Genomic DNA, 16,185 nt, shown 5'->3' on the forward strand with positions numbered 1-16,185 from the left:
AGATCAGCAAATAGCCAGTAGTCACTGGGGGCCAGATCTAGACTATACGGTGGATGAGGGAGCAATTCGTGTAATTGTCTTGGTTTTTTCTTCGACATATAATTGTTTCTCCTTTTTGGAGATAGTCGGTGAACAATATTCCAAATGCGTGCCAAAATACTGACGCCATAACCTTCTCAGCTGACTGTTGTGCCTTTGGACGCTTCGAACGTGGTTCATCGTCTGCAGTTGATCGTTTTGATTCCGGAGTGAAGTGATGGATCCATGTTTCATCCATTACCAAACACTGCTCTGAATCATCAATGCGTTGTTGTTTTTGATCGACTGTGAGTAAACGCGGCACCCATTTTGAAAAAAACTTTCTCGTAGTCAAATGTTCATGCATAATTATAAACACACTGCCTTCTGATATCTTTATGGTGTCAGTTATGTCACGCCATTTCAATTTAGGATTAGATATAACCTATTTGTGGACTTTTTTGATGTTTTCTGGAGTAATCATCTCAATTGGACGACCAGAACGTTTACACATCGTCGGTGTCTGTACGACCACGTTTAACTTTAGCAAACCAATAACAAATCGTTCTTTTCGGTATAGCAGAAACTTTTGAAGCCATTGCTAAGTTTCTACAGGTTTTTTTTATCAAGAAGCAATGATAAATTAACACACGAAATTGTTTTGGAAGTAACAAAAGTAACTTTACTTAAATGGCTGTCACTTTTTTCTGATTAATTGAAATGTCATGAAATTTTACACATAGACTTTCGAAAGTTGGTACTTCGTAAACGTCATACGTCATATAGTAGCGTCATCTGTGTGTCAGTCACACGACTTATTGAATGATGTTTCTGTACATGTATGCATCAAGCTGTCCAAATAATGTTTTCATCGAGAAACTTCGGAATGCGTTATTTTACTATCCGCCATCTAATGAAAAAAAAAAATAACTGATACTGTTTTCTTAGATGGATGACATCAAGTATTAGACCATTTTTATGCAAAAATACTGACTTATTTTTTTCACTAAAGACGTTCTTCAAAAGGATCTGCGTTATAACCTTTTGATGCTTTTTCAGAATTTCCTCCATTCATTTCCTAGAAAGTTGCCCTTTAATTTTCTTTTATTGGTTCTACAATAGACGATTTGCTCAACCACATCTCTTCTCTTACAATTTTTTTTACTTATTTTCTGTAATAATCTTGAATGTCGCCACGAAACCAGCCATTTTTAATCATTCCGTTTGTTGTATGTGACGTCAGGCTGGAGTTTTTTTGATGGAATTTATAATTGATTCACTAATGTTCAATAACGATAATAGAATTAAATTTTGTCAAAAATTTGTTGGAAAAGTACGAGTAACATCTTTAGCAATGAACCATACGACAAAAATGTTCATCCACAACGGAGTATCTACTTTTAGTGTAATGTTCGAAATTTATTTGTAGGTTTGAATCATTCTTGGCGCGAAAATATTCATCAGAAAAACGTTTCGGTCTCGAGGGCTGCGAAATTTTGATACCAGCTATGAAGGCGGTGATTGATAAATCCACTGATTTAGGTGTGGAAAGTATTGTGATGGGTATGCCGCATAGAGGTCGTCTTAATGTACTTGCCAATGTCTGTCGCAAACCTCTCCATCAACTTTTCACTCAATTCGCTGGTTTACAAGCCGCCGACGACGGATCTGGAGATGTTAAATATCATTTGGGAACCTACATAGAAAGGTATATATAAAATTTGACCTGAAAATATTTAGAATGTTTGAACATAATTCATGTCATTAATTGGTTTAAGATTCTTTGGTCCCGATAACCAAATATGTGTCTTGGAGTTATATCAAACTTCATTTCTTTGGTTTTGTTTCAGGTTAAACCGAGTTACGAACAAAAATATTCGATTGGCCGTTGTGGCGAATCCTTCCCATCTTGAAACAGTTGATCCTGTTACTCAAGGTAAAACTAGAGCGGAACAGTTTTACAGAGGAGACGGAGAAGGCAAAAAAGTAAGTTGGAAAGTTGATACAGGCAATACTTCTTTCATATTTACAGATTTTGTTAACGAAAAAACGAGTTTCCTAGCTAAAATTCGTTTTATTCTACTCAATTTTCGTAAAAGATTCTTCTCCTGCTTCAAAATAGGCTTCTATTCGATACTTTGTTCCTTGGAGCTTTGAAAAGTGTCATTAGTCGAATCTGGAGAATACGGTGGGTGAGGAAACCAATTGAAGTTTAATTTATTGAATTTGATAATCGTTTTTATCTTTATGTGAGATGGTGCATTGTCTTGAATTGGTCCATTAATATATAGTTGTGGCGATTTTATGTTAATTTCAGTAATTTTTTCTTCTTATATTGAATCTCTCAAATATTTCTTGGAAAATGACTGACGCGGACACAAACTTTTTTCTTTTACATAGGACTGACAGGATTTTTCCTTTTTTTTTACTTTTGTTACATGAGCAGTTTGACCAGTATAATTCTTGACGAGTTCATTGATACCAACTTAAACTTAACAGTTCCAAAACTCCCTAGTAAACGAGTCCTGAATTATTTTAAACATTTGTTTTGTATATGGATACAAAAACATTGACACATAATAAAGGCACTCGTAATAGTTTTAACACAGTTGATAAATTTGACATGACACAAAATTTTGGTAAAGATATCATTGACTCAGATGGCACATAATAGGACATTTGAAACAATTTCTTATAACACTCATCTTTTATAAAAAAATATTTCACTTCAATATGCCGACTCTTCTTCATCCTTTCAGTTTTAATGGCTTTAATTGTACTTCGGTTGTCTATATAGAGCTTTGCCTTCACTTCTTTCTCAGTCAATTCTTTGAGCTACTCTATCAGGAACTTCGATTCTTTGATACATTCACACGCAGCAATAAGTTCAGAAGACTTATGACATATCCTGAAGTACTTTTTCTTCTTATTTCTTTGGTTTTGTCTTGGTCTCTTGATTCAACATCTCCTGCAAAGTCAGCGTCACAAAATCCTTCTAGATATAGATTCTTTTCTTTTTCTTCGTTTCTACCTTAGAATATTCCACTTGCTGGTGCTCCTTTCAGATATATATCTCAGGATTATTTTGAGATTTACATAGACCTCCTTTTTTTACATGAGCAGTTTGGCCAACTTGCTTGCTTCTCCGTTCCCAAATAGTCGAAGAACAATATGCTGTGTATATCATATAAGCCTCTCATTCGTTGTAATTTTGATGGCCTTTGAATGATTCCAATCCACTCAGTTGATAGTCGTTTTAATTCAGGTATATAGTGGTGGATCCAGGTTTCATACAAAAATCCTTCCTAGACTACTGTTTCATCGATGACTTCCGCATTTGATTGATATTTTGTTCCTTGGAGCATTTTTTCTAGCTCTGAAAAGAGTCATTAGTCAAACCTGAAGAATATGGTGGGTGGTATAACCTTGTCATCCGTTGTATCGCTTTGAATGATTCTTTCATGGTCCAATCCACTCAGTTGATAGTCGTTTTGATTCAGGTATGTAGTGGTGGATCCAGGTTCCATCTATAGTCAAATATTGACACAAAAAATCTATTTTATTTTGCTCAAATAGGTCTAAATATTACTCTTAATCATTAATTCTTTGTTGTTTTTTTCTATTCTTCTCCACATGAGCATGAAAAGGCTCATGTGGGGTGTGAAGTGACTTTCTCGTGAGAGCTGTACTTCTGAAGTATTGTTCTATAGCTTTCTTCATAGTTTTGAAGAAGAGGTGAGGCAGATCGATAAAACTTTGGTTAATCTTCTGGTATTCTGACAATTTTTGGAGATTATGTTCCTCAAAATTTGATCTGGTACCTAATTTTTTCAGGTCATGTCTATTTTGTTACACGGAGATGCAGCATTCTCTGGACAAGGTGTTGTATTTGAAACTATGCACTTATCAGAATTACCCGATTATACCACACACGGTACCATCCATATTGTTGTCAATAATCAAATCGGTTTTACCACTGATCCACGTTTTTCAAGATCTTCGCCTTATTGTACAGGTAAGATACTACATATAAATTATCAAATGTAGTTTCTTGAACCGAATTATAACTTGGCTAATCATCTATTAATGTGGTTCGAAATTTTAGACGTTGCACGTGTTGTAAACGCTCCTATATTCCACGTGAACGCCGACGATCCCGAAAGTGTAATCCACGTTTGTAATGTGGCCGCGGAATGGAGAGCTACGTTCCACAAAGACGTTATTATCGATCTTGTATGTTACCGTCGAAATGGACACAACGAAATCGACGAACCCATGTTTACGCAACCTCTGATGTATAGAAAAATTAAACAGACCAAACCCTGTTTGGATAAATACGCCGAACATCTAACGAACGAAGGTAATTCTAATATTTTTATGTAATTGATTGATCTAAAAGAAATTATTATTATTAACAGGAATAGTAACTGAAGAGGAAGTTAAAGACGTTAAAGCGAAATACGAAAAAATTTGCGAAGAAGCATTCGATAGGGCGCGTAAGGAAACTCATATCAAATATAAAGATTGGATCGACAGCCCTTGGTCAGGTTTCTTCGAGGGAAAGGATCCATTGAAGGTGAATCCGACTGGAGTTATCGAAGAAACTTTGGTACATATCGGAAAAAGATTTTCCTCTCCTCCTCCTAATGCTACTGAATTTATAATACACAAAGGTAAAAGAACTATTAAAAGAAACAATCTTCTAATCGCTTTATTTCATTTTATTTTTTATTTTTTTTATTTAGGTATTGAACGTATTTTGAAATCTAGAATGGAAATGGTAGAAAATAGAATAGCCGATTGGGCCTTAGGAGAAGCAATGGCTTTTGGTTCATTACTTAAAGAAGGTATTCACGTTAGATTATCTGGTCAAGATGTCGAAAGAGGTACTTTCTCACATAGACATCATGTGCTTCATCATCAGACAGTCGATAAAGCTACTTATCGGTAGGTACTGCAGTCTCACAAACAAAAAACACTTTTTTTAAAAAATATTTTTTCTATTTTTTTATAGCCCGTTGTGTAATCTCTATCCAGATCAAGCACCATATACAGTTTGCAATAGTTCTCTCTCTGAATACGGCGTACTTGGTTTCGAACTTGGTTATTCTATGACTAATCCGAACGCCCTCGTTATTTGGGAAGCCCAATTCGGAGATTTCTCCAACACGGCTCAATGTATCATCGATCAAATGTTATCCAGCGGTCAGGCTAAATGGGTCAGACAAACTGGATTGGTTATGCTTCTTCCCCACGGTATGGAAGGTAAGTAGACTGACAAATAATTTGATTTGAGCTACTTTCAGTAAAAATCTACCGCATCATTCACTTCCAGTACTTTCAAATTTTAAGTATAAGTCGTTTCAGATCATCCGATGGTTCTACAAGTGGTAACTGCTTGCTATAAACTAGTGTTTACGTTTTACTAACAATTTCGAAGAAATACACAATTGACAAAAACATTTTTAATTTTGATAAAAACTTAACATTTTGGTTTAATATTCATGCAAGTAGGCAGACACGTCGGTGGTTTACGATCCACTTTTCTGCATTTAAATCTATTGTCGCGTCTGGAACTGTCAGTAGAAGCAGGATACGGTCCTCGCCCTGTTCTTGAACTAGGACGTTTTTTTCGAGATTGTACGAAAGCAAAACAGGAGAAGATGCAATCCAATAGATAAAAAAACGCGGCTACAATAGCTAAGATTCCAGCTATTTCAGTCCATTCTTTTTTATCTATTATTACCGGTATCGCAAACGCTAATAAAAGGATAAATAATATTAACCAGGGTATCCAAATCCATTTTAGTAAACAGATGGGACAATCAATAACTAGCAGCACCACTAAACATATACTACTCAATATGAGTCCGATGATAGAGAATATTAGTAGCAGCAATGGAAATATGCTGAAATTTCCTCCAAAACATATGAAGAATATAACAAATGCTAATGTTAATATTTCCAAAACTTTCAAAATAATTGTTATTATTTTTAATACGGCACATTTTAGGCAACACATAACTACGAACGATCACAATGAGATTTTGACATTTCATATTAAATTGTCATCTGTGAAGACGGGAACGTAGTTTGTTTGATTAATTCTGACATTGACGTACGACATGTCCGTGTTGTCTAATCGCCGAAATAATAGTAGGAAGTTTTGAAATTGTGAGGTTATGTCTTTATGTCATAGTCATTTAATCAAAAGTAAATTTTTAAATACGATGGTTACGGTGAATCATAAGTTTTTAAAACCAATTGAAATTATTTTTATACGTATAACTGAATAAAATTTCTGTAACATATTAGAATAATTTGAATAATAAAGTTTATAGGTATAGGTGTAGTTGATCTGTCCAATTTTATATTCTTATTTTGTTTGCTGAATTAAATGAAAAGCAACGATTATTTAGTTTTTATTTTTGACATTTCATATTAAATTGTCGTCTGTGGAGACGGGAACGTAGTTTGTTTGATTAATTCTGACATTGACGTACGACATTAATAATAGTAGGAAATTTTTGAGGTTATGTCTTTATTGAGCAACGTATCAATCTTTAATTTTTCGTTAAATTGAAAAAAACTCCGACTGAGTGCCATAAATTGTTGCAAGAGACCTATGGGGAAAATTCTCTATCTCGTGCGCGTGTTTTTGAGTGGTATAAGCGCTTTGGTGATGGCCGAGAGAGCACTGAATATGACCAGCGCCCAGGTCACCCTTTAACTGTTTCAACTCCGGAAACAGTGACTAAAATCAACCAAATTGTGCGTGCAGATCGTCGAATGAGTATTCGGATGTTTGCCGAGACTGTAAACGCCGATAAAGAAACGGTTAGAAAACTTTTACACGAGGAATTACACATGACTAAAACCTCTTGCGTCAACGGGTCTGCTCAGATTTCCTTGAAAGGTTAGAAAAAGATCTGCTTTGATTTGAGTCGATGGAAGTGGTGAAGCAAAAAACGGCAGAGTTCCTTTTTCGTAACCAGTCTCGTTATTTAATAGCCAGACCTCGTAAAGCTAAGAATAATTCTTATTGGACCGATATGATTGAATTGATCATCACATATTGAGAACGTTTTTTGAGAGTAATTGATACATGATTTTAAAAATTTTATTTGATTTTTCTTAAAAAAAATTCACTCTTCTACTAGATGGAATGGATAATGAATATTGTCTTTCAATTCTTCAGCGTGACATACTCTAACTCCGTTCTTGAATGCCTGATTAATAGCACACATTTCATTATGATCAAGCTCAAAGTCAAAAATACTAATATTATGTTTAAGTCTTTGGAGATTGGAGGTTTTCGGAATTGGTATTGTTCCTAATTGGAATACATAACGTAGAACAACTTGAGAACCGGATTTCTTATATCTCTCTCCGATATTAATAAGAGTAGGATCTTCTAAAGATAACATTTTATCATCCGGTTTGGCCCAAGGTCTTGCTGGAGAACCCAAAGGAGAATATCCCATGATTTCTATAAAGTTGCTTTTACAAAATTTGATAAGTTTATGTTGTGGCAAAAAGGGCGTCACCTCTATCTGATTTATCACCGGTGTTATATCACAATTATCTAAGACTCTCATTACCTGTTGGCTATTAAAATTGGATATACCGATAGATTTCGTTAATCCTAGTTTCACACATTCCTCCATACCTTTCCAAGTTTTAACGTAATCGTAATCCAAATTCTCGGCGTTTTTGAATGGCAACTTTGGATTTACACGTCTACCTTTTTGTGCCGTTGGAAAATGTATTAAATAGAGATCCAAATAATTCAACCCGAAATTCTTCAAAGATGCTCTACAAGCCGGTACTACTTTCTCTTGTTCGTGAAACGTATTCCACAATTTAGTACAAATGAATAAATCTTCTCTGTATACAGAACCTTCTGAAATTTTACTTCTTAAACCCTCGCCTATTTCTTTTTCGTTACCGTAAAGCCAAGCACAATCGAAAAGTCTGTACCCGACCTCTATGGCTTGTTTGACGACCTCTCCAACTTCTCCTGGAGGGGCTAGCCATGTACCGAGACCGAAGGAAGGCATTTTTATGCCGTTGTTTAATGTTAAAACTGGCGGAGGACATTTAGGGAGCGTTACAGGGACTTTTTTCGCGTTTATGCAAACCTTTTTTGATAGTTTCGGTAGCTTTTTCATCACTATTTATATAAAAAATGTAATAAAATAATATATAACCTTAACTGTAAAAGTAATGTTGACAGATTGACAAATATTTGTTTTAAGCAGCCACATTTGACTTACCCCATATTGATCAACTTACCCAGGACGACAAAATTTCTCATTTTGAGGTTATATTTTTAGAGGCTACTGCCTGTGCTTTGTGCTTTATGCTGTGTTTCTTTGTTTTTATAGATTTTTAAATCTCTATAATGCTTAGTGATTTTTTAAATATCAATGTAAAAAGGTTAGGTTTAGGTATCATATTAAATTCCTTATCGCATTCGTTATATTTTTATGAAGGTTTTTGATTCGTACATTTATCTGAAGCCTTATTGAATCTTCTAACGTTTCATTAATAATTTTTCTCGGCTTTTTTCCCATCACTTTCGCGTACAGCTCACCATATGTCCTTAGTAGTAAAATGCCTCTATAATTTTTGTATTCCTCTGTGCCTGTTCTTGAATATACGTTGAATATACGATCCTGCATCTCAATGTTCTGCTTCTAAAATACCCATACTCCTCCCAAAGGATGCTATTTGTGCTTCTTTAGTGTCCCACATATCATGAGGTTAGTAAACTCCTTGAAGATACTTGAGCCTTTTAAAGAAATGAGCAGGACATTCCCAGAGTAAATGCTCTGCTGTTTCCATCCATTTTTCACAGAATCTACAGTTGTCATCTTCTTTCATGCCTATTGTCTTAAAATGATGTTTCTCCGGTAAATCTCCATCTGATTCTTCAGCCATTCACTCAGTTTTTTATTGATGTGTCATTTCATAAGACCACAGAAGGGCTCTGATCCTAAGTTGCTCCTTTTTTGCAAAGGCTGTTTACTTCCTCATTGCCTGGTACATCTTGGTAGCCACACTACGCTAGTTTGGACGTGCATTAAATAGCTTTTAAGACAGAGAAATTGAATGTGCTTTTTAGAGAGGTTTCTAGCTAGCAGCTCTACATGAAAATGGTGAAGGATTTACCTATTTTTATGGAAGGGTTCACAAATGCCCAATCCAGCGCTTTGCGCTAGCTTCGAACCATATCTACGTACCAGAGAGGTACATTTCGAGCTCGCGGAAGATCTTTGATCCATTGGTTTGTTTCTGCTTTCTAGTTTTATCAGTTTTAGAATTCTAAGGTGACTTGTCAGATTTTTCTGTCGGTATTACCCTGAGGGCAACGCTAAATGCCTCTTCTTTTCAATATAAGGTGAAGGGAGGCGGGTTTAGCAGCTTTTCTAAGGTTGTGGTGGGACAGTTTTACTCTCTGTCGATGCCATTTCTGTTCTTAGTATGTCATTCATTGTAGTTTTTACGCAATCTATCTTCAAGTAATTTTCTGCTTTCAGTATTTCCACTGTTAAACTGTCTTCCAGGTGCTTTTCCTTAATTTTTTAATAGATTCTGTTATCTCTTCTATTTTATTAAATATTTCGTCATTCTATTTTATTATCTAAATTTTTCATAAAAAATGAATGAATAAAAGCTTGTTTTTATTTAAAACGTAGGAATTTGAGCATGTAGTGATGTCAAAATCATAACCTACATTTTCCTATGCTTTATTTGATTGAGTACTCCTGGAGTAGTTTATTTCTTATGTCTTAACCATATTCCATAATAACTGCAAATAATTTTAATTTTTCTAAAATATTTTCTATAAACCTCTGCTGATAAACAAGTTTGTTATAGGTCAAGGTCCGGAACATTCGAGTGCTCGTCTAGAACGTTTTCTACAAATGTCCTCCGACGATCCGGATTACTTCCCACCAGAAAGTGACGACTTTGCCGTCCGACAATTACACGACATTAACTGGATCGTCGCAAACTGCACCACACCAGCGAATCTCTTCCACATTCTTAGAAGACAAATAGCATTACCTTTCAGAAAACCATTGATCATCATGACTCCTAAGAGTTTGTTACGTCATCCCGAAGCAAGAAGCTCCTTCGATGATATGGTCGAAGGTACAGAATTTAAAAGAATTATACCCGATAACGGACCAGCTGCACAAAATCCTGAAGGTGTTGAAAAGCTTCTTTTCTGCACCGGAAAAGTATATTTCGATGTATTGAAAGCTATTAAGGATCAAGGGTTGGAAAAGAAGATCGCCATGACTCGAGTTGAACAGGTAAGTAGAGTTTAATATAAAATGTAATTTTTATGTATAACTAAGAAGCATCTGGGAATAAACTAAATAGTTTCAAAAGCTATTCGATTTAATTATAAAATTGTTTATCGAAATAAAATATTAAAAAAATTTTTAGCTTACCCCTTTCCCGTTCGATTTGTTGAAACAAGAATGTGCTAAATATCCTAACGCGCAAATTGCGTGGTTGCAAGAAGAGCATAAGAATCAAGGTGCTTGGACTTATGTTCAACCAAGATTCGAAACAACTTTGGCTGGTCAGAGAACAATTAGGTAAGAAGTTTTCCAAGATTTGCGTTGTTTCCAGAAAAACAATTTGGGAATTGTCAAGTTATTTATAACCACTTAATATGGCTTTTATTTACAATTGCGTAATTTTTTTTGATGACATAAAAATATTTACCCGAACAAACATTGTATGTGGTATATTCATGTTGTATATTAACATTGTCACATGATTATAAAAAACCATGATGGCTTAGTGGTTAGGTCGCTTTCTATCCTCGAGTTCCCTGGACCAATTCTCAAGGAAAATATGACTATAAATTTACACTGGTAGATAGAAATTAAGTTGAATAGTGATTTTTTTATTGATATTCCTGTGATCAGTACATTTTGTCCTATACTGTATAATAACGCACTGAAATTTAAATTGTACTTATAGTATTTACTATACATCATTATTCGTTGAACGAATAGTTAGAATTATGCAATTTCATTCAGATTTTACCAAAGGGCATAATAAGATATTAGGTAAATAAAAATCTTTCAATGATTTCAAAGGACCATTCATATTTTTCAAATGACAACAACAACAATTTTCCACATTGCAAATTCTTGAAAAAATAAATAAGAGGGCAAATTCCAAATAATAATTAATGAAAAAAAAGCCATACAAAAATGAATACTTTCAAAAATAAATTTACTTGAAAAAGTCGTTTTCAATTCGTTTCATTAATGGACGAATAATGTTGTAGTAGCAGAAACAAGGAATCGGGTTGGTTTGGTAGATTTTTTGGAGGCAATCAACCAAAACCTGAACCACAAGAATCTGATCAAAAACCCAAACCGAGGGTAGTAAGGTGAGAATAAAAAAATCATATCTTCATTGCTGTAGCTTCAATTTTATCAATTTATTTGGTTTTGGTTGTTTGCCGTTTTTTAAAAGCACCGTTTATGTTATTAACTTGAATACAAGATCGAAAACTGGTCTTTAAATTTTCTGAAAAATTGAAGAAAATCCATACAGGTTTTAATAGATTCCTGTCGCAAGTACATGTTCCTTAACAATATCAATTATTCTAACTAACACATGATTCAAAGGCGATATAATAATTTCAAAGCTTCTCTAACTTCTAGATGCTGTGCTTGTAGAAGGATTCGTCTTTTGCCTCAAAATAAACTTCAATTTCAGCAATTGATCTTTTATTTTAGTTGAATATCTTACCGAATAGCTAATAGTCACTGGGGGCCAACTGATGTTGTATCTATTGAAACAATTTGTCTAACTCCACATTCTCTACATTAAAGTAGTGAAGTATTGATATTAATATTATTTAATATAAATTAAACTAATCTCACATAATCCCGATAATAAATTGCAATATTAGTTTCGATGTTTATCACTTCTCCAATCAAAAATAATCAAATTTGATTTATTGTAATTAATGATGTTTATTATTTAATCAATTTCATTGATTTTTTTTTAGATAACTCAACATATCGATCACAGGAACCTTAGTTTTAACTTCTCTAAGGTTTTTCCATAGTTTTGAAAGTTATTTTTAATATTTACCATATATGGTATTGGAAATGTTTTACGGAACATAGGAATATCAATAGAAATTCGATATAATGTCGCTATAGAATATAATATACTTAATTAGTTAACTGAACTCCCACTTCACTCTTTGATTACTTTATTTTAGTGTAATTCTATTAGTATCAAAATCAATTAGTATCAAGACAAGAATCATCTGCTTTATTGTGTTATGTTCAACCTTCATGTACTAATTGTTATAGCCAAGTTTTTGTAGGTCTCCCTTTTCTTCTTGTTCCTTTTCTTATTATGTGTTATGGTTTTTTGCTCTTTGTATCCGTTCCAGTTTAAACATCTTTCAATTATATTAGTTCTTATTCTATTCTATTCTTCTTCATTTCTTATCCATCCTCCTTTTCCCTGCTATTAATGTCAGTTGCTTCATCTCTACTGCTACCATCTTTTTGTTCATTACCCAAGTTTCACTTTTATATATTAAAGTGGGTACAGTTATCGACTTGTATACTTTTATTTTTTTGTCTATTCCTATTTGTTTTTTTTTTTTTACCTGAATTGTCTTATTTAGAGCTTAGTATATTTTATTTGCTTTTTGTACGTTATTTGTTTCTTAATATCAGTTAATTTCGACATCAAATTGTCATAATATTGTTAGTGGTTACCTGTACCTTAATCAAGATTTGTTTAGAACAAAATTACCCTCAATTTGGGTAATTTGGTCGCTTACGCCCTTCTGTCAGAACTTGATTGATATATGAATAACTTTTAATTATCTTTGTATCATTTCGTTTATTATTTCTTAGTAATTAAAGTTTTTTTTCGAACCCACAAATAATTTTTTCCTTATATAGCAAAATATTAACTGCTTTTTTAAATTTCAGCTATGTTGGTAGACCATGCGCAGCGAGTACTGCAACTGGAAGCAAAAACCAACATCTTAAAGAAGTGGCACAACTATTAGCAGATGCTACACGACTCTAAAATAATTGTAGATGTTTTCTATGCAAATATTTATTAGCCTTTATCACAAAGAGAACAACCTAGACCACTTGAGTAAATTGCACCAAAGCAATCGTCTGATATTTTTATGAATTTGATATAGGTTGTCAGCATTTCAACGATTCCTATTCATTATTTATTTTTTTTTTGTTACTCTGCTAACAAAATATTGTATTTAATGAACTTTCACTTGAATCGTTGAAATGGTTTTTTGATAATTATTTATTATTCTTTTCATTTTATACATAATTCAAAAATATCAGACAATTCGTTAATATTACCTAATGTATTTATTGTAAATATTTATGATTTAAAAAATGATGAAAACATAATTTAGAAGTGTCACGAAATATTTCAATTTATCAAAAAATACCAAACTTTATGGGTTGGTTTACAAATATCTGTAAATAATTCTCAAAATGTATATTTTCCAAATATCAAAATAATTCTTACTGATTTTAAAATGGATGAGTGATGCCGTCAAAAGACAACGATAATGTTTACCCAAGAAAAATAAGATAATAATAAGATCGAAATATTGCCATTTAAAAAAAACTCTTGGACAGTTTTATTTTTTATGTTGCAATTCTGGATAGTTTGAACTTTCTGTTTTACTTATATTTTTTATTATTTTTCTTAGCTCCCTCCAATTCCCTTAATTATCTGCTTTAACAAATGTACGATATTAATATTTCCGATTTTTCTCCATGAAGTATTAATGAATTTTTTTTTTTTATAAATTTTAAAATTTATCATTAACAGAAACTAGTGAATTTATCAAAATGTAAATAAAAGTCCTTACCTCATATTTCATTTATTATTAACCGAAACGTTAAATGAAAAAAACTAAAGGCTGCAATGATGTAAATTTCATTAGTAAAATAAACAAATTCCTAAACTCAAATTTTATTTAATATTTTGTGACTGGTTTGAAAACGAGAATAACATAACTGAGTTCAGTGGCGTTGCTTTTGGAGCCTATAGACAGGTTTGTCGTTAAGTCAAAAGGAATTGCAACTAGCGCGTAATAAAAATGACACCAATCCGATAATATTGCAAGTGCAAGATCTTGCATGACATTAAACAATCAGCTGCACTTCAATCTGCGCATGCTTTTTATCAAGAAATATTGCGCCGTACATTGTATTGCATCATGTCAAGTGGCCTTTAGTTTTCTTCTACTTCCTTTAACTCATCCTACGATACCGTCTTATGTATTCCAGATGGAATTACCTCGTTATTGACGTCATCTTTCTTCCATTTTATATATTCACCCAAATATACAAAATCTGATTTCGATTCTGCTTTTCAAGTATTTTAACAAATGTTAGCTGTTAAAATTTTTAATTAGTTATATTTAGTGTAAGTTATTTATTGTATGGACGTATATATATTGTTCGGATATAGCTGAATGAAAGTTTTGTTCAAATTCATAATTGTTTCATTTTCCCCACCCTTTCATCTTTTTATTTCAATCTATAAGGATATAGACAAACTTCTTTATTAGTTTATTGGATACCAAAAGTAACAATATTTTTAAAAAATCAGTAATATGTAATTTATTCAGTAAAATAATATCAATGTGTTTTTATACCCATAACTTGTTCACAGTTTTAACCAGATTTCTTACGAACTGCGTGTAATGGAACTTCGGGCTTATCAATGATGGTTGACCATATTCGTTGTTTTAAAACATCAAAATTACTTAAAAAAACTATTTATTAAGTAAGAAAATAATTAAACTTTGTTTCAATAATCTGACTACCGTACTTGACAAATACCGAACTACTAAGAACCTTGTATCTGTTTACAAACCGCTTTAGATACCTATTGTACTCAAAAGCTTTGAATAATTATATTCATGGTCGTTGTAGTCACATCAATATAAAGAAATTTGAATGGTATGAGATAATTGTTAATAATTATATTCATGGTCGTTGTAGTCACATCAATATAAAGAAATTTGAATGGTATGAGATAATTGTTACGTTTCAGATCATAAATGCAAAATGAATATCCTTATTGATAAATATTTTGTCAATTGATTGTGTTTAACGGTTGTTGAACTCTTAGAAAACAGCTTTTTCTACAGTGGAACTTAATACGATGACAAATTTATAATAATTGAAATCTCAAGAACTATATTTTAAATTTTATTGAAACTTTATATTTTATATACATAATTGTTCGTCAAGCTGCACTGGTATATTTCTGTCGGATGAAACGTGTAAAGTGAAGGAGCACAGGTTGATAACTTGTTGAAATTTGAGACGTTTGATAGAAATATGAAAATGAATAGACATTTGACAATGTTTGAAAATATTTTTACTAAAGTCTATTTAGTAAACAAAACATAGTAAACCAAAGCAATGATCAGTGCGTGATTAGCACGTGAATATCCCGAGCGAAACGCGTCGCGGCATCGTTATTAGTCAAAATCGGTGGCATAATATTCTATAAATAAAAAGCCGCGTGGGAGGAGTGAGCGCCATGTCGCTGCAGAAGCCGTTAGATCAGGTGTAGTACAGGGACGGCATCGTATAGTCGTACTGCAGTGTTAATATTTGTCTGTTGCGTAATTTTCTCAAACAGCTTCATTTTTTTCAACAAATGATTGTGAATATTTATAAAAATGAAATGCAAGAAAATGATAACAATACTGTTGATGACTTTATTTCCGATATTTCTGGAGTATCTTCTTCAAAAAAGTATCCATCAAGAAAAAAAATTCAATTTATGACTTCGACACAAGCTCCATCACAAACATTTTGCGCAATTTTTTCTTTCAAAATGAGTTACCTACAGTGTATAGTTCTGAGAGTTCTAAGGACTTGAACTTTGTAAGATAAACATTTTATAATTTATTAAAGAAATTGGATTTCAATACAAAAAATGAATAAGGAACAGTTTATTATTAGAAAAAGTAGAAATAATTGTACGAAGGCGAAAATACCTTAGAAAAATTAAGAAATTTCGAGAAGAAAATTTACTACCTGGATGAAACATGGGTATTTGCTGGATATACTAAGGATAATGTTCAGGTGGACTCTT

At 32.8% G+C, this 16,185-nt stretch overlaps 2 protein-coding genes across 16 annotated transcripts in view; one reads left to right on the forward strand and one right to left on the reverse strand.

The window, feature by feature from the left end:
* Positions 1-14,565, forward strand: part of LOC130902978 (2-oxoglutarate dehydrogenase complex component E1) — a 43,885-nt gene extending 29,320 nt beyond the window's left edge. For 6 of the 15 annotated variants that reach the window (XM_057815319.1, XM_057815307.1, XM_057815328.1 and 3 more), the window contains 10 exons: positions 1,448-1,726; positions 1,869-2,004; positions 3,853-4,033; positions 4,124-4,378; positions 4,437-4,691; positions 4,764-4,965; positions 5,033-5,283; positions 9,901-10,340; positions 10,477-10,631; positions 13,017-14,565. In XM_057815319.1, coding sequence (XP_057671302.1) covers positions 1,448-1,726; positions 1,869-2,004; positions 3,853-4,033; positions 4,124-4,378; positions 4,437-4,691; positions 4,764-4,965; positions 5,033-5,283; positions 9,901-10,340; positions 10,477-10,631; positions 13,017-13,116 — 2,254 coding nt within the window. In that variant the 3' untranslated portion in view covers positions 13,117-14,565. Of the gene's footprint in view, positions 1-1,447; positions 1,727-1,868; positions 2,005-3,852; positions 4,034-4,123; positions 4,379-4,436; positions 4,692-4,763; positions 4,966-5,032; positions 5,284-9,900; positions 10,341-10,476; positions 10,632-11,335; positions 11,441-13,016 lie in introns of all 15 variants that reach the window. The other 9 variants (XM_057815270.1, XM_057815283.1, XM_057815287.1 and 6 more) reach the window with 2 other exon arrangements.
* LOC130903074 (aldo-keto reductase family 1 member B1-like) lies at positions 7,125-8,246 on the reverse strand. The gene has a single exon (XM_057815338.1). It carries the CDS (start codon positions 8,187-8,189, stop codon positions 7,164-7,166), a length of 1,026 nt encoding a protein of 341 aa, XP_057671321.1. The 5' UTR covers positions 8,190-8,246; the 3' UTR covers positions 7,125-7,163.
* Positions 14,566-16,185: the final 1,620 nt, after the last annotated feature.

Source organism: Diorhabda carinulata, chromosome 2, assembly GCF_026250575.1.
Source record: "Diorhabda carinulata isolate Delta chromosome 2, icDioCari1.1, whole genome shotgun sequence".
Taxonomy (NCBI): Eukaryota; Metazoa; Arthropoda; class Insecta; order Coleoptera; family Chrysomelidae; genus Diorhabda; species Diorhabda carinulata.